Source organism: Corythoichthys intestinalis, chromosome 22 (assembly GCF_030265065.1).
Source record: "Corythoichthys intestinalis isolate RoL2023-P3 chromosome 22, ASM3026506v1, whole genome shotgun sequence".
NCBI lineage: Eukaryota > Metazoa > Chordata > Actinopteri > Syngnathiformes > Syngnathidae > Corythoichthys > Corythoichthys intestinalis.
This window is the reverse complement of record NC_080416.1, coordinates 23048452-23072369: the sequence shown is the minus strand read 5'-3', so window position 1 is coordinate 23072369 and position 23918 is coordinate 23048452. Positions and strand designations below refer to the sequence as shown.

Genomic DNA, 23918 nt, shown 5'->3' with positions numbered 1-23918 from the left:
ATTTCCTATGTGCCTCTACACAATAAGTTATTTCAAGACTGTCTACTTAAGTATCAAGTATAGAATAACTTTCCTCACAGATTTAACAAACAAACTGAACCACACATGAGCAACTATAACACCCATGCTAAACACATGTAATGTGAACCATAATAATATAAAATTGCTAATAGATTTTTGCAAATAGAAATGTTAATTTGAATTTAAAGTTTTAGTCAAGAAAATGTTTATTTCTTTAAAGGAACAAGGAAGAGCGAGCAATATGGGACACATTTGATCGGCTAAAAACACTGGCAGTGATAAAGTTTGACACCACCTACAATGTATACTTTCTGGATATAATGGCTTTTATTTATTTTTTGCTCCACGGCAAGGCAAATTTATTTATTTAGCACGATTCAACACGAGGCAATTCAAAGTGCTTTACATCACATGAAGATCCTCGAGCAGAGATAAAATGATTCGTGAGAATCACATTAAATCAAAAGTAGGTTAAAACAAGGAGAATTGAAAAAGGAAATAAAAATTATGGCACGAATAACAAAAACAACCGTAATTTTCAGACTATAAGGCGCACCTGACTATAAGCCGCCACCCACCATATCCGATATGAAAACGACATTTGTTAAGCCCCACTGGACTATCAGCCGCAGCTGTCCTTAATGTAACAATTTCAAAACTGGTCTAATGTGGTCCAGTTTCCCTGTATTTGTAAGGACAGCAGCATTCTATACTAGCTGCAACTTCCTGACTGATTTGTTAAAATTTTTATTAAGACCTGTAAATACACTGTTGCCCCACTATGATGTGTCTGAAATTTTAGTTTTTTCAGTTTGTTGCGATGCCCATGAAAAAGGAGTTTTTTGGCGCTTGAATTATTTTGTGTGTCTTGAGTTAACTACTTCTACATTTTAGGTTCAGGACCTTGCAAATCACGTCAAATCGTCACGCTGCGAGACCTCGAGGACAGTCGCCGCCGTCGTAGACTGTCGTCCAGGAGCCGCTGCAACTCTTCCCCAACCGACTGCGCTCCCATCCACCCCCGCTGCTCTCCTTTCGGCTCCCCGCCGAGATCTTCCAACTTCATGCCAACTTCACCTACGCTATCGCGACAAAACTCCCTCTCGCCCAGCTGGGGCTCCCCTCCTCGACCTATCTCCGCTGGGTTTTCGCCTCGCCACGGCTCCCCGAGGGCCAGGCACGCATTTAAGATCACTACTCCCGTGTCCGCCGAGGTTCCCCAAGATTTTCTCGCCTCGTCTGAAGCTGAGGACGCCGCTGTGGCAACGACAAACGGAATCTCGCTAGCTCCCGACAACTCAGAAGGACACTTGGAACTTCCTTACACCATGTTCGACACTGACACAGAAGTGGCCGTGGCGTCCGTTCTCAACGCCAAACTGGAGTTTGACGAGACCCTGCTGAATGAAAACATGTTGCCGGGTGGCCGGCTGGATGTGGACATGCCAGAAGTGGACTCCGAAGACGAGGACAACGGCATTAAACTCACACGTACTGTGGTGTGCGAGGCCGCCAATGGCGCGCAGACGTCAACCTTGCCCTCCACGCCGTCCATTTCGCAGTTGGACGGCGCCGACGACGGCTCGGAGAGCGACCGGAGCGAAGAAGCCCAAGATACGGCAAGCGGCGATGCTCAAATTCACGCCGACGCCAACTCGCCCACAAAGCAACTGACAGTTGCTCTCAAGAGATTGAAGTCTGTTCACGAGGCGGAACAAGGTAGCAGTTTGCCAAGCGGTTTCCCACAAGGTCCGTCTGCCGCCGTTTTCCTTGATGCTTTTGACATGGTGCCAAGTGAAGAGCTGACATTAGTTGGCGATGCTTCTACCAAAGCTGCAGAAGCCCCCATTGGGAAATTAATTGCCGCCAATGACATCAGTTTAGCGTCAGCAAGTAACAATCGAGGCGACGACAACACGTCGTCGACAGACTCCAACGAAGGCTTCAAAGATGACGATAACGACCCAGACTATTCTCCTGAGCCCAAAAGCCCGATGCCTATGAAAAGATTAATGGTAAAAAAAGTATGCCGCACACCTAAAATAAAGTGCTTAATGCCAAAGAATATGATCTCACAGCAGCAGGAAACGAAGGTATTGGCTCCACCTGGGTCAGTTCAAGTTAAAAATCTGGTAGGTGCAACTACTGTGGCGCCCGCTCACCTCACTTCACCACGCACAGTCACCTCGCCCATTCTCTTCAACGGTCTTAACGCTTTAAATGTCCAACCGGCTATCATGCGAGGCAAAAGCATCGCCATCCGCCTGGACAATGCCGGAGCATCACAGCAGCCAACCCGAATGGTCATTCCCGCCGCGGTTGCGGCCGCCAGTGTCGCCCCGGCTACTCAGCCGACCCCTCAGGTGCTTCTAGTGAACAGTCAAGGTCAGATCCTGCTGAAAAACCCCAAAACTAACACGTACCAAACGCTCAGTTCAAACTCTCCCACCTACAGCAAGATAAGCCAGATCGCTAAAATGCTCCACAAGGGTAACCGGCCCCTCCCCCGCGTCACAGTCAAACCATGCGCAAGTACCGAGCCTGCCAACACACCTAAGCCCAACAAAATCATCTACCGAGTGGTGCCCGTCAAGCGCGTCATGAACTCCAATCCCGCAGTCACTGTATTGCGTAATCCCGCCTCGGTTTTGTCAGAGGCCGAAACAGCTCAAGCTATTTTAAACAGAAACTTGGAATCTCACCAAGACCCTCCAAGGGTTAGGCCCCTTTTCCTCAGCGGTGCTCAACCCCAAGACTCCCACCAGCAGCAACCAGGTCAGTCTGCCGATGAAGCCTCAGAGCGTCCAAACGTCACGATTAGTTTGCCAACTGAAAATCCTCGGACTACGCCCCTGCCTCTGCCAAAAGTCCGTGTAAAGATCCCGACCTTCACCGCTCAAAGACGGAAGCGGAAGAGAGCAAAGATGGACATCCTGAACCAGCCCCGCAGTGATCATGAAAACTATCATCAGTCCAGGTGAATGCCAGCGTCTGGTCTGGGGCTGCAGTTATCGAATATTTTAGTAATCGACTGAAAAGTCTATCGATTAATCGAGTAATCGGATAAAACATAGTTTTTTAGGTGAAGAGCAATTATAAATAAACATGAAAAAACAAGACATTTCATCTAATATTGAACCATTTTCAGTCAATCAATGTCTTTATTTTCAATGCGGCCAACAATTGCATCTCAGATGTACAGTTGTGGTCAAAAGTTTACATACACTTGTGAAGAACATATGTCATGGCTCTCTTGAGTTTCCAGTTATTTCTACAACTCTGATTTTTCTCTGATAGAGTTGATTGGAACAGATACTTCTTTGTCACAAAAAACATTCATGAAGTTTGGTTCTTTTATGACTTTATTATGGGTGAACAGAAAAAAGTGATCAAATCTGCTGGGTCAAAAATATACAAACAGCAGCGCTAATATTTGGTAACATGTCCCTTGGCCATTTTCACTTCAATTAGGCGCTTTTGGTAGCCATCCACAAGCTTCTGGCAAGCTTCTGGTTGAATCTTTGACCACTCCTCTTGACAGAATTGGTGCAGTTCAGCTAAATTTGATGGCTTTCTGACATGGACTTGTTTCTTCAGCATTGTCCACAAGTTCTCAATGGGGCTTAAGTCAGGACTTTGAGAAGGCCATTCGAAAACCTTAATTCTAGCCTGATTTAGCCATTCCATTACCACTTTTGATGTGTGTTTGGAGTCATTGTCCTGTTGGAACACCCAACTGCGCCCAACACCCAATCTTCGGGCTGATGACGTAAGGTTATCTTGAAGAATTTGAAGGTAATCCTCCTCCTTCATTATCCCATATACTCTCTGTAAAGCACCAGTTCCATTGGTAGCAAAACAGCCCCACGGCATAATACTACCACCACCGTGCTTGACGGTAGGCATGGTGTACTTGGGGTTAAAGGCCTCACCTTTTCTCCTCCAAACATATTGCTGGGCATTGTGGCCAAACAGCTCGATTTTTCTTTTGTCTGACCACAGAACTTTACTCCAGAAGGTCTTATCTTTGTCTATGTGATCAGCAGCAAACTTCAGTCGAGCCTTAAGGTGCCGCTTTTGGAGCAAGGGCTTCCTTCTTGCACGGCAGCCTCTCAGTCCATGGAGATGCAAAACACGCTTGACTGTGGACACTGACACATGTGTTCCAGCAGCTTCTAATTCTTGGCACATCTGGTTTTTGGTGATTCTCGGTTTAAGGTTCACCCTCCTGACCAATTTTCTCTCAGCAGCAGCTGATAGCTTGCATTTTCTTCCTGATCGTGGCAGTGACAAAACAGTGCCATGCACTTTATACTTGCAAACAATTGTTTGCACTGTTGTTCTTGGGACCTGCAGCTGCTTTGAAATGGCTCCAAGTGACTTTCCTGACTTGTTCAAGCCAATGATTCGCTTTTTCAGATCCATGTAGGTATGTATATTTTTGACCCAGCAGATTTGATCACTTTTTCTGTTAACCCATAATAAAGTTGTAAAAGAACCAAACTTCATGAATGTTTTATGTGACAAAGAAGTATCTGTTCCAATCACTCTATCGGAGAAAAATCAGAGTTGTAGAACTAACTGGAAACTGAAGAGAGCCATGACATTATGTTCTTCACAAGTGTATGTAAACTTTTGACCACAACTCTCGGATCATACTGGACTGTCTCAGGAAATTAGAATACACAATATTCTAATTTTTTGAGACAGTCCTGTGTATATATACAGGACTGTCTCAGGAAATTAGAATACACAATATTCTAATTTCCTGACTGTCTCAGGAATATTAGAATACACAATATTCTAATTTCCTGACTGTCTCAGGAATATTAGAATACACAATATTCTAATTTCCTGACTGTCTCAGGAAATTAGAATATTGTGTATTCTAATTTCCTGAGACAGTCCTGTATATATACACAGGACTGTCTCAAAAAATTAGAATATTGTGTATTCTAATTTCCTGAGACAGTCCAGTAGAAGCAATGCCTGGCATCAAAGTCATCCGCCTTAGGTGCGCTATTTTCGGCTTGACCTCCTCGAGCTGAGTCCGATGGCCATTATTCTTGCATCATCATGCTTTTATGCCATTGGCGTAATCACCTGTGACTCAAACATGTCGGAAGTAGCGGCGAAGTTGGATCTTTGTGTCAGAATGATTCAATCAAAACTTCCTAATTAAAAAAAAGTGCCTTCAAAACTTTTAGTACTTCAAATAAAAAATGAGTTCAAAACTTTTTGCTCTCCAAAAAAAGTGACACTTCAATAAAATACATATATAATATATATATATATATATATATATATTTCAAATAAAAACAATATTTTCAAAAAATATATATTTTTTAGGGATTTTAGGCAATTCTAGGCAATTTTATTTTTGAAAATGATTTTTTTTCTTTGATTGAAGCAACTTTTTCTGGGATTGAATGATTTAGACACAAATGTCCTACCCATAATATGGCCCAAACAAAAAAAGGATTGTTTCAATCAAAGAAAAAAGTTTAAATGAAAAATTAAGTGTTCAAATGCAAAATTCTGAGTCTCAAATATTTTATCGCATTCAAAACCTTTTTTTCTATGATTTAATTTTTTTTTGTTTTTGATGTGATTTTTCTTTTGAAAATATTTATTTTTATGTTTGAAGCAACTTATTTTTTGGTTAAATAATAAAGGCCCAAATTCAATAAAAAAATTGTTTCAATCAAAAGAAAAAAATTCAAAGAAAAATAGTTTTCGAATGCATTTTTTTTATATTTATTTTTGCATTCACTTTTTATTGAAGTGACTTTTAATTGAAAATATATATTTTGATTGAAGCAACTTTTTTTTTTGATTGAATAATAAAGACACAAATTTACCTCCATAGAAACCTAGCACTCCGCAGGGCTAACGTTACGTGAGCGAGTAACAGCGAGCGACATCTTATTTATTAGCGCTGAAAATCTACTGCTTTAAGATGGCGACTGTTTACTAATGCTGCCCAGTCTGTCATTTTGCATGTAGTTCTACTAAGATGTTATATCTATGAGACGCATCAGACGCCACCTGCTACTACCGTAGCATCATGCGGGCGTAGTTTTTAGCAGCGTCGGAGTAGTTTGTAGCGGCTGTCGGCTGCGGTAAGGTTTTGGGAAAAAAAAAAAAATTATTGTTTCTTCCGCTACACATGTAACGTCAGCGCGTTGTCCCGCATTAAAAGAAGTCTGTGCAAAACGTAATGCTTAGAGCTGGCAAAATTAAATGATTCCTCAAGGTGAATAAAATTACTCGGACCAGTTTTTAAACTCGATTTACTCGTTTCAGCTCTAGTCTGGTCTGACACAGAACTAAGCATTAAACTCTTTCACACAGATGCCCTAAAATTCTAGTAAGAGAACTGTAATAAAGCATTTGACTATTTATATCTACACAGGACCCATCGAAGGCCGGACGTCGCTGCAAGTGCCATACGCAGCGATGTACCAGTCCGCAAATTGAAAGTTGGTTTTGGCCGGCGACAACTGCCTTCAAGCCAGGAGAAGTGAGTAAATTTTCACCATGTTATGGACATAAACAGTAACCTCATTATAATTTTGTTTGTGCATTTTCTGAACAGTCAATGAAATCATGTTATTGTGAAACCAGCAGTTGTCAAAGAGCGCTAAACGGATATACCATTGAAAAGAAATTGGTCTTCTATTATGAGAGGATTTCTTGTGAATGACATCAACTCAACCTTTTGATCAGTAATGTAATGTAATTGTTATCATATAGACCAGGGGTGGGCAAACTATTCCACAAAGGGCCGCAGTGGGTGCGGGTTTTTGTTCATACCCATCATGAGGACAGCCTTTCACCAATCTGGTTTCTTACAAGTGCAATCAATTGATTGCAGTCAGGTGCTCCTTGTTTCCACTGAAACCTCATTGGTTATACTGTGTGTGCTGAATCAGTTGGAACAAAGACCAGGACCCACTGCGGCCCTCGAGGACCGGTTTGCCCACCCCTGATATAGACAATGGTGCGTTGATCTTTGTTGGCATTTCAAAAATGAGAAATAAGAGCAGATAAGGTGACCCCGCTGCCGGTCATTTTGTCCCTACAATGCAAGCACCACCAGAATGTAAGCCTGTCGCGATATGCAATAAGTCCATTTATTACACGGTAAATAAAAATGAAGACGGCAATTTTCACGGGTGCGACTTTTCGCCGCGTGTGTGCTTACATTTGTGCGCACGTGTGTTTCTATTTCATTCCTTCTGACCGCCAGAGGGCGGTGCTTAGCACCTGGATATCTACGTGTGCGCAGCACAAAGGTCGAGAATAAAATACCAACAAAGTCACGCCATTGGACGTGACCTGGGTGACGTCAGAGGTCGATAAGAGCCCCGCTCACCCAGCACTAGTTCCTTTTCTACATTCTCGCATCGGCGAAGGTCGTATTACCGCGCTCGCCGGAAGCCTCGAAACCGGCTTGGTTGGAGCTACGTGGATTACGTCCTCCAGAGGCTGCGAGCTGCGGCTGGACTATCGATTTCTTCACGTTCTGGATTATCTTCAGTTGCATATTTTCTGTGAGTGTTTTCCGCTCCGGACTCTATTGATTGTATTGTTGTGTGTATATTTCGCTCTGATACGCTAATGTAGCACCGCGGCTATTTCCACCAATCATGCGGGCCCGCACTGGCTAATGTGTCGCCGCGGCGGTTTCTTCCGAACCGGGTTATTGATTAGGCTGTGAGTGTTTCCCGCTCCGCGCCATTTTTGTTTGGTGTGCAGTGAGTGTTTCCTCGCTCTTTGCATTTATACAACGGGAGTGTTTTTGCTCACTCTTTGCATTTCTACAACGGGAGTGTGTGAGTGTATTTTCGCTCCGCGCCTCCTCCAGCTGTAACCGAGTGGCTTGTTTGCTTCGAGCCTCAATACTGTGGACTGGTCCTCGAGTGTTATTCGCTCGGGGAGCCTCGTACTTTGCTGACTCACTCCGGAGTTCGTGAGTAGGGCTCGCACTGTGTGTAGGCATGTCGGGACCGCTCGTGAACGCGTGTGCTCGCTGTTTAGCCCACCTGAGCCCAGAAGACGGACACACTTTATGCCCGTCGTGTTTAGGTGTTGGGCATTTAAGAAAGGCGCTCACCGAGGAAGCGTGTCTTAATTGTGTCTGCATCCCGTTGTCGGAAAGGTCCGCTAGACTGGCTTTGGTGGAAAATGAAATTTCTCACGGCGCGTTGGCGTCGAGCCCAAAAAAGACGACCAAGCGCCATAAGAAGCAGCATGTTGGGGCCACCTCATCAAAGAAGGCTTGTGATACCGACCACATGCTATCTGCTAAGGTTGACACTTTGGCCTCTGAGTTCGCTCAGATTAAATCATTACTCCTGAATTTACAGCCAGGGGGGGATATGTGTGCAAACACAGGTGTCATTGATAGCGTGCCTGAGCAGGAGCACTGCAGTGTAGTTGGCCACCTGGAAGAGGACGTTGTGTCCATAGCAGCAAGTGACTCGCTGTTTAGGACCGGAGATGTTACCTATGGTGGTGACCTTGACATCGGGCCTTCTCCATGCCCCTCGGTAGCGGACTCTGACACTTCCGAGTCCCTACCCCCAGACTCTAGTCCTGGTTTGTCTTTCATAAAGCAAACTGTCCAATTAGCCCTTTCACAACTGGGTATTGAGACATTACCAGCTGAGAATTCGGTTTCTAATGCCTTCTTTAAGACCGCTCAAAAACCACAATTCTGTGTGCCAGCATCACAACCCTATATCAATGAGCTTCAGCTTTGCTGGACGGATCCTAAGTCGTCCACCCACTTGTCCCAAGACTGTAGGGCACTCAGCTCTATGCATGATGCTGCTCAATATGGGTTAAACAAGATGCCGTCGGTGGACAGCATTGTCGCGAGCCTGATAGTGGACCCAGCAGATGCTGCCCGCGCAGAGGCACGATGCCCGCGCCCACAGTGCCGGGTGACTGATGATCTCCTTACCAAGGCCTATGATGTTGCGGCTCGGATTGGCCGCTTGGGTAATACGTTTTCCCACCTTGCCCTGGCCCTTTCACAGTCATTGAGGGTTGCAGGTGTCAATGAAAGTTTACAGAACCTGAGCGATGCTTCCCTCCAGACATTTGCATATATGTCCAGAGAACTTGGCAGACTCATGTCGACACTTACTGTGACCAGACGCCAAGTATGGTTGGCACAGTCTCCTCTGACTGAGTCGTGTAGGGGTGCGCTTCGCACTCTACCTGTTGTTCCGGGTCAAGTGTTTGGCCCAGCAGCCCAACAAACCCTTGAGAGAGCTGTGGAAGCCAACAGGTCCCGGCAACAGTTTGTTGACCTGCAACGAGCTTCCAGGCCCCCCCACAGACGTGCTCCTACCTATCACTCTGCTACCAGGGCTCCACCTGCGCCGAGAACTGCACGTCCAGTTTCTGCGGATGGACATTCCTCTCTACGGCCTGTTTTTCGGGAGCCGACAGGAAGACCTCCAAGAGCCGACCGATTTCACAGACTTCAACACACTCGCCCCTCCAAGCACTCTACCGCTAGTAGGGGCAGGAACGGTAGAGTTTGACTACCATTGCCAGGGCCTCAGCCATTTTACCGAACTCCATCTCAGACGCTGGGTCGCCCTTGTTCCAGACCCATGGGTCATTTCAACTCTGTTCAGAGGTTACACTATTCAGTTCAAGCGTCGTCCCCCAAAGTTCAATGGGGTGAAGACAACAGTTGTGTCAGATCCAGGGAAACGTATGGCCCTCAGAAAAGAGATCGTAGAACTCTTACAGAAGGATGCTATAGAGTTGGTTCCCAGTTCAAACCTGTTGAAAGGGTTTTATTCAATTTATTTTCTTGTTCCGAAGAAGGACGGCGGATTTCGCCCTATCCTCGACCTGAGATCACTAAATTGTTACCTCAAGCGTCTAAAATTTCACATGCTTCGCACGACGGACGTTCTCCAATCAATCACTCAAGGAGACTGGTTTACAAGTGTGGATTTAAAGGACGCCTATTTTCACGTGCCAGTGGTACCACACCACAGGCCTTTCCTTCGCTTTGCCTTCGAAGGAAAAGCATACCAATACAGAGTGCTGCCATTCGGCCTCTCTCTTGCTCCCCGGACATTTACAAGATGCATGGCTGCGGCGCTGGCCCCCCTGCAGAGCCGCGGCCTCAGAATTCTTCCTTACTTGGACGATTGGCTTGTGTGTTCACAGACTCGGGAACAAGCTCTCAGCCACACCACGCTGCTGTTGGACCATGTGAAGCAACTAGGTCTCAAGGTAAACCTTTCAAAAAGTCATTTGATTCCCAGCCAACATGTGATTTTCATCGGCATGAGCTTAAGCTCCTTAACTATGACCGCCTCTCCGTCGCCACAAAGGGTGGACGACGTTCTCCGAACGGTCACGCGTGTCAGACACAGTGCGAGTCTGTCATACGGGACCGTCCTCCAGTTGTTGGGGAAACTGACTGCACTATCAGTTGTGGTGCCATTGGGGCTTTTGTTTTTGCGCCCGTTACAGATTTGGATGAACGGTTTGGGATTGGATCCCACCCGGCATCAACGCAGACTTGTGACTCTCTCAGGGCGTTGTCATCGACTTCTAAGGCCCTGGATGGACAGGCAGTTCATATGCAAAGGGGTCACGTTAGGTTCTCTTCCCTCACGCCGAGAAGTGGTTGTAACGGATGCGTCGCTTTCAGGCTGGGGAGCAGTGTGGAACCACAGGACGATCAGGGGTGTTTGGTCCCCACTGGAGAGACTTTGTCACATAAATGTATTGGAGCTTCGTGCTGTTCGACTTGGTCTCAAGCATTTTCTCCCTGCGCTGAGTGGAAAGCATGTTCTGGTTCGGTCGGACAATACGTCCACTGTCTACCATATAAACCACCAAGGGGGGACCAGATCTCCTCTCTCACTGGTGGAGGCTCAAAAACTTCTCCTGTGGGCTTTTCCACACCTTCTGAGTCTCAGGGCAGTCCATCTTCCGGGGGTGCGGAACTGTGCAGCAGACTTACTCTCCAGGCAGAAACCACCGCCTGGGGAGTGGAGGTTGAACCCTGCTGTGGTTCAGGAGATATGGGGGAGGTTCGGTGTTGCAGAGGTGGACCTCTTCGCTTCAGAAGCAACCACTCATTGTCAACTGTGGTTTTCCCTTGCGGAACCGAACAGTCCACTAGGTCAGGATGCCCTAGCACACTCATGGCCAGACTCTCTCCTGTATGCGTTTCCGCCTCTTCCTCTCTTAATGGTGACTCTGCACAGAATCAGCCAGAGCAATCACAGGGTGTTGTTGGTCGCTCCGTTCTGGCCAGGAAGAATGTGGTTTCCGTTGATTCTCAAACATCTCAATGGGGATCCTTGGCCTCTGCCCCAGAGAATGGACCTGTTGTCCCAGTTGGAGGGGAGCATCTGGCACCCCCACCCGGAGCGTCTTCACCTGTACCTGTGGCCTCTGAAGGGCCGGACTCTCTGTTAGAGTCCTGTACAGAGGCGGTTGTACAAACTGTACTTGATGCTCGTGCTACGTCCACGAGGGCGCTTTACAGTAACAGGCGGAGACTGTTCAATAAATGGTGTAAGGATCACGATGTGGATCCTGTGCGCTGCTCTGTGCCAATATTACTTAGCTATTTACAAGAACTTCTTGATAAGGGACTTTCTGTATCAACCTTAAAAGTGTACGTGGCTGCGATAGCCACCCACCATGTTTTGGTGGATGGCCGATCAGTGGGCTCTCATACCCTGGTGTGTCGGTTTTTGAAGGGTGCCCTTCGTCGACGGCCTCCAAGATTACCACGCGTCCCCACGTGGGACCTTCCGTTAGTCCTGGAGGGTTTGTGTTCAACCCCTTTTGAGCCTTTGGATGGGGCTGACCTTAAGTGGGTCACAATAAAAACTGCGTTCCTCCTCGCAATTACTTCAGCGAAGCGAGTGAGTGAATTACATGCTTTATCGATTTCTCCGAACTGTTTAAAGTGGAATCCTGACTGTTCTGGGGTTACATTATGGCCCAATCCGAGTTTTCTACCGAAGAGACTTTCAGCCTTTCACATTAACCAGCCAGTTACCCTGGCTATGTTTAACGATGTGAGTGAACCTGACGGACATTTGCAAAGTTTGCTATGTCCTGTTCGTATGCTGAAGCACTATATTAGCGTGACTGCAAGCACTCGTAAAACAGATGCTCTTTTTGTATGTTTTGGTGACAAAAATAAAGGCTGCACAGTCTCGAAGCAACGCTTGTCACATTGGGTTGTCGAAGCTATTCTTCAGGCCTATGAATCCAAAGGTCTTCAGCCTCCTAAAGTCACGTGCCATTCCACAAGGAAGATGGCAACTTCCTGGGCGGCACTGAGAGGTGTTCCTCTGAATGACATCTGTTCCGCAGCAACGTGGGCATCGTCTTGTACGTTTGCCCGCTTCTACAGAGTGAATGTGGCAGCTCCTCACCCGGTAGCTTCAGTAGTGCTGTCGGCTTCCTCTCACCGTGACTGATCCTCGGTATGTGTGGTGTCTTCGTGACATTGTTGGTATAAAGTCATCCAGGTGCTAAGCACCGCCCTCTGGCGGTCAGAAGGAATGAAATAGAACGAGAGTTACTTCTGTAACTAAGGTTCTATGAATTCCGGATGACCGCCAGAGCTGCCTGTCACTCAGACTCCCTGCGAGTACATTCCGAAAAGGAACTAGTGCTGGGTGAGCGGGGCTCTTATCGACCTCTGACGTCACCCAGGTCACGTCCAATGGCGTGACTTTGTTGGTATTTTATTCTCGACCTTTGTGCTGCGCACACGTAGATATCCAGGTGCTAAGCACCGCCCTCTGGCGGTCATCCGGAATTCATAGAACCTTAGTTACAGAAGTAACTCTCGTTTTGTGTGCTGAGTGCACTCGGCACATGTGCGTGTTGATGGCATATGAGACTCCAGTTCTTTTTACAGATGTTTATTGGTCATCTTCACATTCAGAAATACAAAATAAGGAAACACATCTGTGTTAAACATTGTAAAACGTTAGCATTGCTACATTGAGGCTCATGGAAAAAAGGCAATGTACTAACCACTTTAGCCTGCTTTAAAACATTGACAGTCTTCTCCAAAACGCAAAATTGCGGTTAAAAGGTGACACTTTCAACATAAAAAATCACTGGTTAACAGCATTTGCAAACGAAAAAATCTATTACTGACACCACTTGCAGGACGAAAAGAGAAGTGCACTTTTTTTACGGAGTGCAAAGCTTACAGTTAGATTTCAGAATAAAAGGTCGTCATGTTCAAAATATAAAAATGATTTCTGGAGTTAATCTCTCATACTTCAGATTCGTGGTCTTCTGCTGCTGTAGCCCATCTGCCTCAAAGTTTGATGTACTGTGCGTTCAGAGATGCTCTTCTGCCTACCTTGTTTGTGACGGGTGGTTATTTGAGTCACTGTTGCCTCTCTATCAGCTCGAACCAGTCTGGCCATTCTCCTCTGACCTCTGGCATCAACAAGGCATTTCCGCCCACAGAACTGCCGCTCACTGGATATTTTTTCTTTTTCGGACCTTTCTCTGTAAACCCTGGAGATGGTTGTTCGTGAAAATCCCAGTAGATCAGCAGTTTCTGAAATACTCAGACCAGCCCTTCTGGCACCAACAACCATGCCACGTTCAAAGTCACTCAAATCACCTTTCTTCCCCCATACTGATGCTCGGTTTGAACTGCAGGAGATTGTCTTGAACGATGTCTACATGCCTAAATGCACTGAGTTGCCGCCATGTGATTGGCTGATTAGAAATAAGTGTTAACGAGCAGTTGGACAGGTGTACCTAATAAAATGAATGTATATTGCCTACTAAAATTTATCGCGACAGGCCTATTTGAATGTGCCAACTCGTACTGTAGTATTCAAAGACACTGAACATCTCAGGTTTCATAAATCAATCCCTTTGTGTTCCATTTCCTTAGAATAACAGGACAAAAAATTTCATTTTCTTAGCAGAATTGTCAAAATCAAACCTACAACAGACGTTCATGATGTGGACAAGGAGAATTTAAGAATTGCTGCTCCACCGCCGCCGTCGTCTTCGAGGTTAGCTCATCTGAGAAAAACAAAACATAGATTTGTTAATTTTATTTGTCACATGCTTATTATTGACTATGTACTTTGTTTTCCGCTCAGGACTGATCCTTTGGAGGCTCCAAGTAGTCAAGGTACCACGCACAGGTGGATCAGCGCTCGCCACGGAGACCTAGCAGATTGGTGCCCCATTGCCGGTTTGTCTTATTTAACACGGATGGACCTGTGTTTAACACAGCTGACTGTATTTTATTTGTTTAGGTTGTAGTTCTGAAGATGAGCCCCCGTTGCCCAAACACAAAAAGCGAGACTACATGAACCAGCCTCACCTCCGCTTTGAAATCACCAGTGATGATGGCTTTAGTGTCAAAGCCAACAGCATAGAGGGTAAGATGGCCTCATATTTGCAATCCTAAGGTAGAAACTTTAGTGCTGCAACTATAACGATTATTTTTATCATTGATTAATTGGCTACATGTCACCTTTTTCGATTACCTTCATAGTTTAACTTGAAGTTATTTCAGGCATGTTGTATGTAACAATGAAGACAAAATGGATGACTAGTTCCTTCCCTAATATTTTATTAAAGTTTCCTAACTTAACTGTGCTGTTGTTGACAACTGTTGTAAGTACATATGACTTCCCAAAGTTTTTAATAATGGTTCTGAGTATAAAACGTAAAAAGAATTTCTCACTACACAAACCTGACAAGTCTTGTTCATTCAAATAAAAAAGTGCAGCTGATACTTTTTTTTCTTGCAAAGCACTGATAAATTGTATTAATGACTCATTTTCTTTAAACAAACAACAACAAATAAGGAGGAGGGAGACTGTAATGAATCAGTTTTCTTTATCAAACAGTGGTTCAAATACGATCCAATTTCAAAGCATACTCTTGTATGACAATTTACAGTTTGAGTTTGTGTTAAAAGGAGACTAAGCTGTCAAATGAATGGGTGTTTGTGTGTTTCTTTATCAAAAGAAATGACAATAAGTCATTGTCATAAGTGCTAATATGCTTCTCCAAAACCCAATACAAACTGATACTTAAGAAATCAATTAGCATAATCGCTAACCAGTTAAGTAGTAACATCTCATCAACAAAGAATACAAACAATACAATTGGCTTTATTTACCCACCTCTGATGGAGGCACTCTGGATTAGGGCTGCAGCTATCGATTATTTTAGTAGTCGATTAATCGATGAACTAGTTAGTTCGAATAATCGAGTAATCGGATGAGGAACATAAAAAAATTAAAATACCTGAGCTGAGCCTCAAAAGGTATTAAAAAAACAAAAAAAGGCAGATCTATGTACAACAAAAGAATATTTAGCTAACTTACATAGCAAAAGTCCGCTATCTTAAATGCTATAAAACGCTAACGTTTTTTTTTTTTTTAATATATATATAATGCTCTTAACAAATAGTTCAGACACATATTCCCACAAAAAACGGCTAAATATACCCATAAACTACATTACGAATGCATTAAAAAAACATCAGCTCAAACAAAAACTTAGCTTATGTTGGTCTTAACAAGGAGCAGCTGGATTCAGTCACGTGAAATGAGGCAGACTACAGGGCAGTGTATCTACCCAAATCAATAAAACTAAATGGAAACACTTTCAAAACAAACCATTAGAATGCCACTTTAATTCAACGAATACTCGAAGCAGCAAAATTTATTTCGAATATTTTTTTCTAATCAAATACTCGAGTTTATCGATTAATTGTTGCAGCACTACACTGGATCTAACAACACAAAAGACAATCTAACTCTCGACAATTCATGATATTATTGATTAAGCAACCTAACAGCAGCACCAGTGAACTCTCTCGCTCTTGCTCTAATCACCGGCGCACACGCAACCTCACATTACACACAAACAAGGACCCAAACGGGACTGCTCATAGCTGCGTGCAAAAATCGATTATCAAATTAATTGGTAACTAATTTATTAATCAATTAGTTGTTGCAGCTTTAGGTGGAGTGATATTTTTTTCAACTTCAGCCTCTTTGACACTCAAATTGTGTCCTATTTCAGTGGCATGGCGCGCCGTCAGTGACGGCGTCCAGGAGGCGCGGGCGGCCTTCCGCCTCGGACAGCTGCCACTCGGCGGCATGAGCGGGCCGCGGGTGCTGGGCGTGGTGCACGATGCTGTCATCTTCTTGCTGGAGCAGCTGCGTGGGGCAGCCGACTGCAAGAGTCACCGGTTCCGCTTTCACCGCTGCGACAAGCTCGAGGAGGAGCTGCCGCTCAACCCCAGCGGCTGCGCTCGCGGTGAAGTCTACACAAGGTGTGCTGATCTTTTGACTTTTAAGTGCTATTTTAATTAGGGATGAAAAATATCCGGTGAAAAGGATCAGGTTTTGCTCTATCCTCGTACAGCCTAAAAAAGTAAATTTTTATAAAAAAGTATTAAAAAGTAGAGCTGAAACGAATACTCGAGCAACTCGAGTTTAAAAACTGATCCGAGTAATTTTATTCACCTCGAGTAATCGTTTATTTTGACAGCTCTAAGCGTCACGTTTTGCTCGGACTACTTTTAATGCGGGAAAAAACTCGCTGATGTCACGTGCGTAGAGGAAGAAGCAAAAAAAAAAAAAAAACTTACTGCAACCGACAGCCGCTACAAACGACGCCGACGTTGCTAAATACTAGCCCGCACATGCTACGTTAGTTGCAGGTAGCGTCTGGTGAGTCTCATGGAGATCACATGTATGTTGAACTAGATGCATAATGACAGACTAGGCCGCTTCTGGGCAGCGTTAGCAAACAGTCGCCATCTTAAAGCAGTAGAGCGCTAAGCGCTAATAAATAAGATTAACATTGCTGTCACTACTAGCTCACGTAACGTTAGCCCTGCGGAGGGCGAGGTTTCTATTATGACCACTTTCGATGCGTGGCTAACGTGTCTTACATACAGGCTTTAACATAGCATAGCGTTGTGGAGTGATGAGGGTGTAAAATAAAAACTCAATAATGCTAACTACCAATTTTAGCTCAGTAGTCATTGCTGGATAAAACACCAAGTAGCACTAGTCCCGAATGGGCTCCAATACAGCCTGTATCATACATTTATTTTGAACACTGCAAAAACTCAAAATCCTATCAGGACTTATTTAAAACTTAACTAGAACTTAAAAATGGTGTGACACAAATAGAAATTCAATTGAAACACGTGGGGAAAAAAATCCAAACTTTTAAGTGATGTGTGTTATCAAGCGTAAAGGCATTTTTAGGTATATATATATATATATATATATATATACAGATATACACTTTTTTTAAATAAGATTAAAAGTTTTTTGAGTGAAAGCAGTGAATTAGTCTTTTTTTTAATTCTAGTTATATCTCAGATGCAATTGTTGGCTGTTTTCAACAATATACATCGAAAATAACGACATTGATTGACTGAAAATGGTTCAAGATTAAATGAAATGTCTTGTTTTCTCATGTATATTTATAATTGCTCTTCACCTAAAAATATATTTGTTTTATCCGATTACTCGATTAGTCGATAGAATTTTCTGTCAATTACTCGATTACTAAAATATTCGATAGCTGCAGCCCTATTAAAAAGTAACAAAATAATCCAGAAATACAATGGCATTGCGAAAAGATACAAAAATATATACATTTTATTCTCAGTAACACTCCTGGAAAAAGCGGAAGAAGTACTGTAAAAAGTACAGTACTGTAACATTTGGAGCTTTTGTTCAAATAAAAACAAAACCCTTTTTTGGAATCTGATCGGGACTCGGCATCTGCAGATTATCAAAATTAGGTGACTCAGACGCTGGTGCAAAAATATTCGATCGGGACATCCCTAATTTGAATAAGTAATTGATGGTGAGAGCCCACCAACTGAAGTCTTAAATCCATTAATTTGAATTTAAGGCCTTAAAATGTCTGAAATTCTCTAAATCTCATAAAAGGTTTTAGATACAATTTTGAAAGGTCTTAAAAATCTATTGACGTTACTTTACCACTTCACTACTACTAACACCACAACTACTAGTAGTGCTTCATGCTCGTTTTTATCACATTATAAAAGAGCTGGGAATAAATTCATATACTTTGTAAGTAATTCCCTCCTCCAATTTTCCTTCAAATCTTTTGTATTTTTTTGTTGTTGCAGGTATCGATGTGAAATGGGGCTTAAACTTTATTCATTATGGTCTTAAAAAAGTCTTGTTTAAAAAAAAAAAAAAAAAAAAAAAGTCTTGAATTTGGCTTGTTGAAACCTGCAGAGACCCTGTTATAGTTCTGTAGGTCATTGGAGTGAAGCGTGCCAGAGAGGTCCACTGCTTTAAGTAGAGATGCACGATAATATCGGTCACCGATAATTATCGGCCGATAATGGCAATTATGACGTCACACAGATAATCCAGATAAAACGAAATTCAACCGATAATGCAATCCAATAATTATATACTTGATTTAGCCTCCAAATGTGCAGTTTTGTCCAATTCTGCTGGTTTTAAGGAGGTGTTTTTGCAGTGTACTAATGTGATATATGTTAGGAATGGCTTACTTTTAAAGGCATTTTTGTGCAACTTGGGTATTTACTCTCTAAGTAATTGTTGCCAAAAGCTTACCATTACACAACGTCATTGCAATTGTTTAGTTGTTGGAATTTACTACTTGTTCACATTTGATGTGGAAAAAAAATAGCACTAAATTACATTTTTGCTCAGTAACATTTGATCTTTGTATACTTTAAAATTTTACATACATATTTGAATAGCATTATCGGCGTGACTATCGGGTGGAAGGGGCAGGAAATGATCGGTTATCGATATCGGTTGAAAAATGTATTATCGTGCATAACTAGCTTTAAGATGGTTGCCAGTTACGAACGCTGCCGCCCCCAACTTTTCCCATCCAGTTAAATGTGAAATTTTGTGTTTGCGTGCAGAAAAGCGACGTTCGACATGTTCAACTTCCTGGCATCTCAGCATCGAGCGCCCCCCGACTCGAATGGCCCCTACGACGAGGAGGACGACGATTTCCCACTGAAGTCATCCAGGTCAATTTCTCGATAGCAGATAAAACAGAAAAAGACTGAAACGGCATTAAGATGACAGGTTGAACTTTCCCACCAGACGGGCCACCAGCAGTGAGCTTCCCATGGCCATGAGATTCCGACACCTGGAGAAAACTTCCAAGGAAGCCGTCGGGGTTTACAGGTGAGCCTTCTGCTGTGACATTAATTGAATTTATCACGAGTAGATGCCCAATCCATATGAATTAGGAGGGTGGCAGTTCGTTCATTCGCTGCCACCCTCCCAGTTCATATGGATTGGACATCTAGTGGTGTTAACTGCAGCCAACGAGTTTTATTTTATTTAGGTCTCTCATTCATGGCCGTGGGCTTTTCTGCAAGAGGAACATCGAAGCGGGAGAAATGGTCATCGAGTACGCTGGCACCGTCATCCGCTCGGTGCTGACTGATAAGCGGGAAAAATATTATGACGGCAAAGTGAGTCGCTTAAATTGAAAGTGGTTCAATTATATACATTGTTTTTACCCTTTTTTAATTTTTTTAAAAAAAGTAACACTAGGTAACTTTTCAACCTTTATAAAATATTTTCATAACATTTGTGATAATATGTCGACTGACAACTAGTTGACTGACACCTCTTTAACATCTTGAGGGGGTCTGTATTGCTTTTACTGGCACTAATTAACTCTGAGGAGGGTGCCAGGAAGCCTGCCACACACAAAAAATTACAAATGTGGAGACTGCTTTACAGCATACGTCACTTCCCCCTTTCTCCATTCATTATAAAGAGGCAGAGCAACAAGAAACAAAATGTTTTGTCTGATGAGGCAAAAAAGGGAGGCTACCAGGATATGCACAGTAAACATTGGCCCTGCTTTTACTTTCAGAAGTGTCGTTCATTCTAACTGCAGGCGAGTGAGAGATCAGGATTTTTACGGGTAACAACGTACTCGACGCCGGAGTCTCATCCGCCGTTTTGTTGTTGTTGCATAAACAGTACCATATTGCAGTGGTCCCTTTTTTTGCACCACCGACAGGTGAAAATGTCACCCGCACTGAACCTTTTTTTTTTTTTTTTTTTTTTAAAATATATAATGATAATAATGAGTATGAGCATATAATGCATGTATGAGCAATAATGAGCATAATGAGTTGTCCTCCAATTGTGAAAGATTTCTTAGTTTTAGCAATATGATTCGCCGTGAGGTTGATGCTCTCGTTGCATTCACTTTTTCCTCGTTTGCTAGCTTTTAACCACATATTATGCATAATGGACTTGGTTGTAGGCTCCTCTTCTGGCTCAGCAGGTGGCCTTTTCCCTTTAAAAAAGCTGTCCAAAGACGTCGCCGCCCACAGCCTACATCAGCAGCTAAAGTTACCGTTTACATTGACTGGCGCTGGGCTGCTATAGACCCTACCCACGTGACGTCACAACTCCGCCCTCCTGACTGGTGCCGCCCAATTGTCCGTCAACACATCGTGTTGACGGACAATTGTTGCCTGTTACGGCTACGTACATTCCTCCTATTTACGGCGTGTTTTTCTGCTCGTTAACATTAATAATCAAAATGGTGAAGGCGTGTGTGGCGGTCGGTTGCAATAACAGAGAAGATAGACGGAGAGACTTGAAGTTCTACCAGATTCCGAGAGACCCGGAGAGGAGGGAGCGAGATGGGCTGCTGCAATTCGACGTGAAAACTGGGCTCCAAACGATTACCACAGATTATTTAGTAGTCATTTTATATCTGGTAAGATGCATTTAATATATATTTAGAGGGTTTTGGGCTGACAACCACAATTAAGATCATTGCTAGGCTAATCTAATCGCCGAGAACATACACGTATGTATGTAGTGAGAGTGCTATCGCTAAACCATATAAACATTAAAAGCTCTGGCTCCATTGACAAATGACATGAAATACATTAGACTTGACAGTGGATGTTAGCAAGAACAAAAGATTTTGAATTGAAAATTTCGTAACTCACCTTTCCAAGCACAAGATAGATTCCTGCCGAATTTTCGTGGACGAGGACCTGTTTCACCCAACCAGCAACGAAGTATTTATAAGCCTCCAAGCTCTTAAAGTTTTTCAAACTTTCGTGAGAATAGGCTGATTTTGTGTGGAAAAGATAGTTGTACATATCAGGGTAGCTAGCAGATGTCAGGCAAATACGGCGGAGACAGCGGGTCGAAAAACATCGATTTAGGCATCAAATATGGATCTGGCGAATGGATAAACTGAAACTTTACCACATAACGCCTTTTATGCAACGCATCAAGTGAGTTTACGGCATCCGAAAGCACCGGGTCTTCCATGAAATGCATTATAAATTGCTCGATCAATTGAGACCATTGATAATACAGACACAAAATGACGGACAAGGGGGCGGAACAATACAGCGATCACGTGATTTTGTGACGTCGGTGGGTAGGGTCTATAGGTGTGGAAACACCATAGTAATTGTGGCCAACCACTAGATGAGGACCTATACAAATCTTTACTCAGATTAGTATATAGAGTAGATAGGGATTTTGATGTGTCAAAACTCAAAAGCCACAGGCCAGATTGCAGTCCTTAATAGATTTTTTTTATTTCCCAGCGGCCCGGTAGCAAATGTGCCATGGGGACCGGTACCGGTCCCCGGGCCGGTGGTTGGGGACCACTGCCTTATTGTACGTCACAGTTGTTATTTTTTACTTTATTAATATGATGTGATCTGTCCTCACTAAATGTGGAGCTGTTCAGCTTTACACACAGCAAACAAGGCAATAGTGCTTTTTGATGCTTTTTAATTCATTTTTTACAATTTGTAGAACTGCAACACACATATGTACTAGTCCTTCTCAAAAAATTAGCATATTGTGATAAAGTTCATTATTTTCTGTAATGTACTGATAAACATAGACTTGCTTGTATTTTAGATTCATTACACACAACTGAAGAAGTTCAAGCCTTTTATTGTTTTAATATTGATGATTTTGGCAAAAAAGTTAAAAAAAAAAAAAAAATCCCTATCTCAAAAAATTCGGATATTTCATCCGACCAGTACAAAAAAGTGTTTTTTAATACAAAAAAAGTCAACCTTCAAAATATTATATCAGCTATGCACTCAATACTTGGTCGGGAATCCTTTTGCAGAAATGACTGCTTCAATGCGGCGTGGCATTGAGACAATCAGCCTGTGGCACTGCTGAGGTGTTATGGAGGCCCAGGATGCTTCGATTGCAGCCTAAGCTCATCCACATTGTTGGGTCTGGTGTCTCTCAATTTCCTCTTCACAATATCCCACAGATTCTCTATGGCGTCCAGGTCAGGAGAGTTGGCAGGCCAATTGAGCACAGTAATGCCATGGTCAGTAAACCATTACCAGTGGTTTTGGCACTATGAGCAGGTGCCTGGTCGTGCTGAAAAATGAAATATTCATCTCCATAAAGCTTTTCAGCAGATGGAAGCATGAAGTGCTCCAAAATCTCCTGATAGCTAGCTGCATTGACCCTGCCCTTGATAAAACACAGTAGACCAACACCAGCAACTGACATGGCACCCCAGACCGTCACTGACTCTGGGTACATGACACTGGACTTCAGGCATTTTGGCATTTCCTTGTTCCCAGTCTTCCTCCAAACTCTGGCCCCTTGATTTCCGAATGACATGCAAAATTTGCTTTCATCTGAAAAAAGTACTTTGGACCACTGAGCAACAGTCCAGTGCTGCTTCTCTGTAGCCCAGATAAGGCGCTTCTGCCGCCGTTTCATGTTCAAAAGTGGCTTGACCTGGGCAATGCGGCACCTGTAGCCCATTTCCAGCATACGTCTGTGGACGGTGGCTCTGGATGTTTCTACCCCAGACTCAGTCCACTGTTTTCTGCAGGTCGTTGTATTTTCTTCTTTTGTTTCAGTTCTTGATTATGGGGACATATTGTACTGTCATGCAGCTCCATCAACTCTTCAACAGTTAAACCCGGTTTATCACAGTGCACTACGTTTCATCACCAATGACAATTTCTGCACTCATCATTGTACCCTGTATCAAAACGTTGGTTGGTCCTCACTACAGTCAAGAAGAAATATCCACATCATGTTATTCATCTATAAGGCTTTACTGTGCAAACTTCCTAACTACCTCACAACTCTCCTGTCATTCAAATTCAGTAACTACAAAACACGGTCATCCAACTACTTAACCCTAAACATCCCACTCACACGCACTAATGTTGGCAGAACTGGCTTTAGCTACTATGCTCCTCTTAAATAGAACGAATTGCAATCTACTCTTAAACTACAGTCAATCATTCATCTTGATGATTTTAAATCTCTTTTGTCTGATGTTTTTACTGATTATTGTAACTGTTTCCGTTAGTGTATTTTGTGTTGATATTTGTGAATGTTTTTTGTGCTCAGGCCTCTCTTGAGATATTAAAGAGATATTAATCTTAATGAGACTGCCTGATAAAATAAAGATTTAAACAAACAAACAAAAAAAAGGTCCCCCAAGGTCTGGAATCGGCCCTTCTCCATGATCTTTCTCAGGGTGCGGTCACCTAATGAATCTAAAATATATGAAAGTCTAATGTTTATCAGCACATTACAGAAAATAATGAACTTTTTATCACAAAATGCAAACTTTTGGAGAAGGACCAGTACACTTATTTTCAAAACGACACACATTTTAACAATAAAACAATTGACATAAAATAATCAGTGTTAAAACATCCATCTCGTCTGATCAAAATCTAAATTTAGTAGATTAAATTAGCCTAATTTGCCTAACAAATGTCCGGTAGCTTAAATGCTACGAATCCTAACGTTTTTACAATTCTCATAGCAAATTGC

General features: G+C 43.1%; 1 protein-coding gene across 3 annotated transcripts in view; it reads left to right on the top strand.

Annotated features, from left to right (window-relative positions):
• LOC130910285 (histone-lysine N-methyltransferase 2B-like) overlaps window positions 1-23918 on the top strand; it is a 64414-nt gene that overhangs the window by 36395 nt on the left and 4101 nt on the right. For 2 of the 3 annotated variants that reach the window (XM_057827431.1, XM_057827433.1), the window contains exons 28-36: window positions 916-2998; window positions 6437-6544; window positions 13992-14084; window positions 14175-14269; window positions 14334-14459; window positions 16120-16372; window positions 18998-19108; window positions 19185-19268; window positions 19432-19561. In XM_057827431.1, the coding sequence (XP_057683414.1) occupies window positions 916-2998; window positions 6437-6544; window positions 13992-14084; window positions 14175-14269; window positions 14334-14459; window positions 16120-16372; window positions 18998-19108; window positions 19185-19268; window positions 19432-19561 (3083 nt within the window). The remainder of the gene's footprint in view (window positions 1-915; window positions 2999-6436; window positions 6545-13991; window positions 14085-14174; window positions 14270-14333; window positions 14460-16119; window positions 16373-18997; window positions 19109-19184; window positions 19269-19431; window positions 19562-23918) is intronic. The other variant, XM_057827432.1, reaches the window with a different exon arrangement.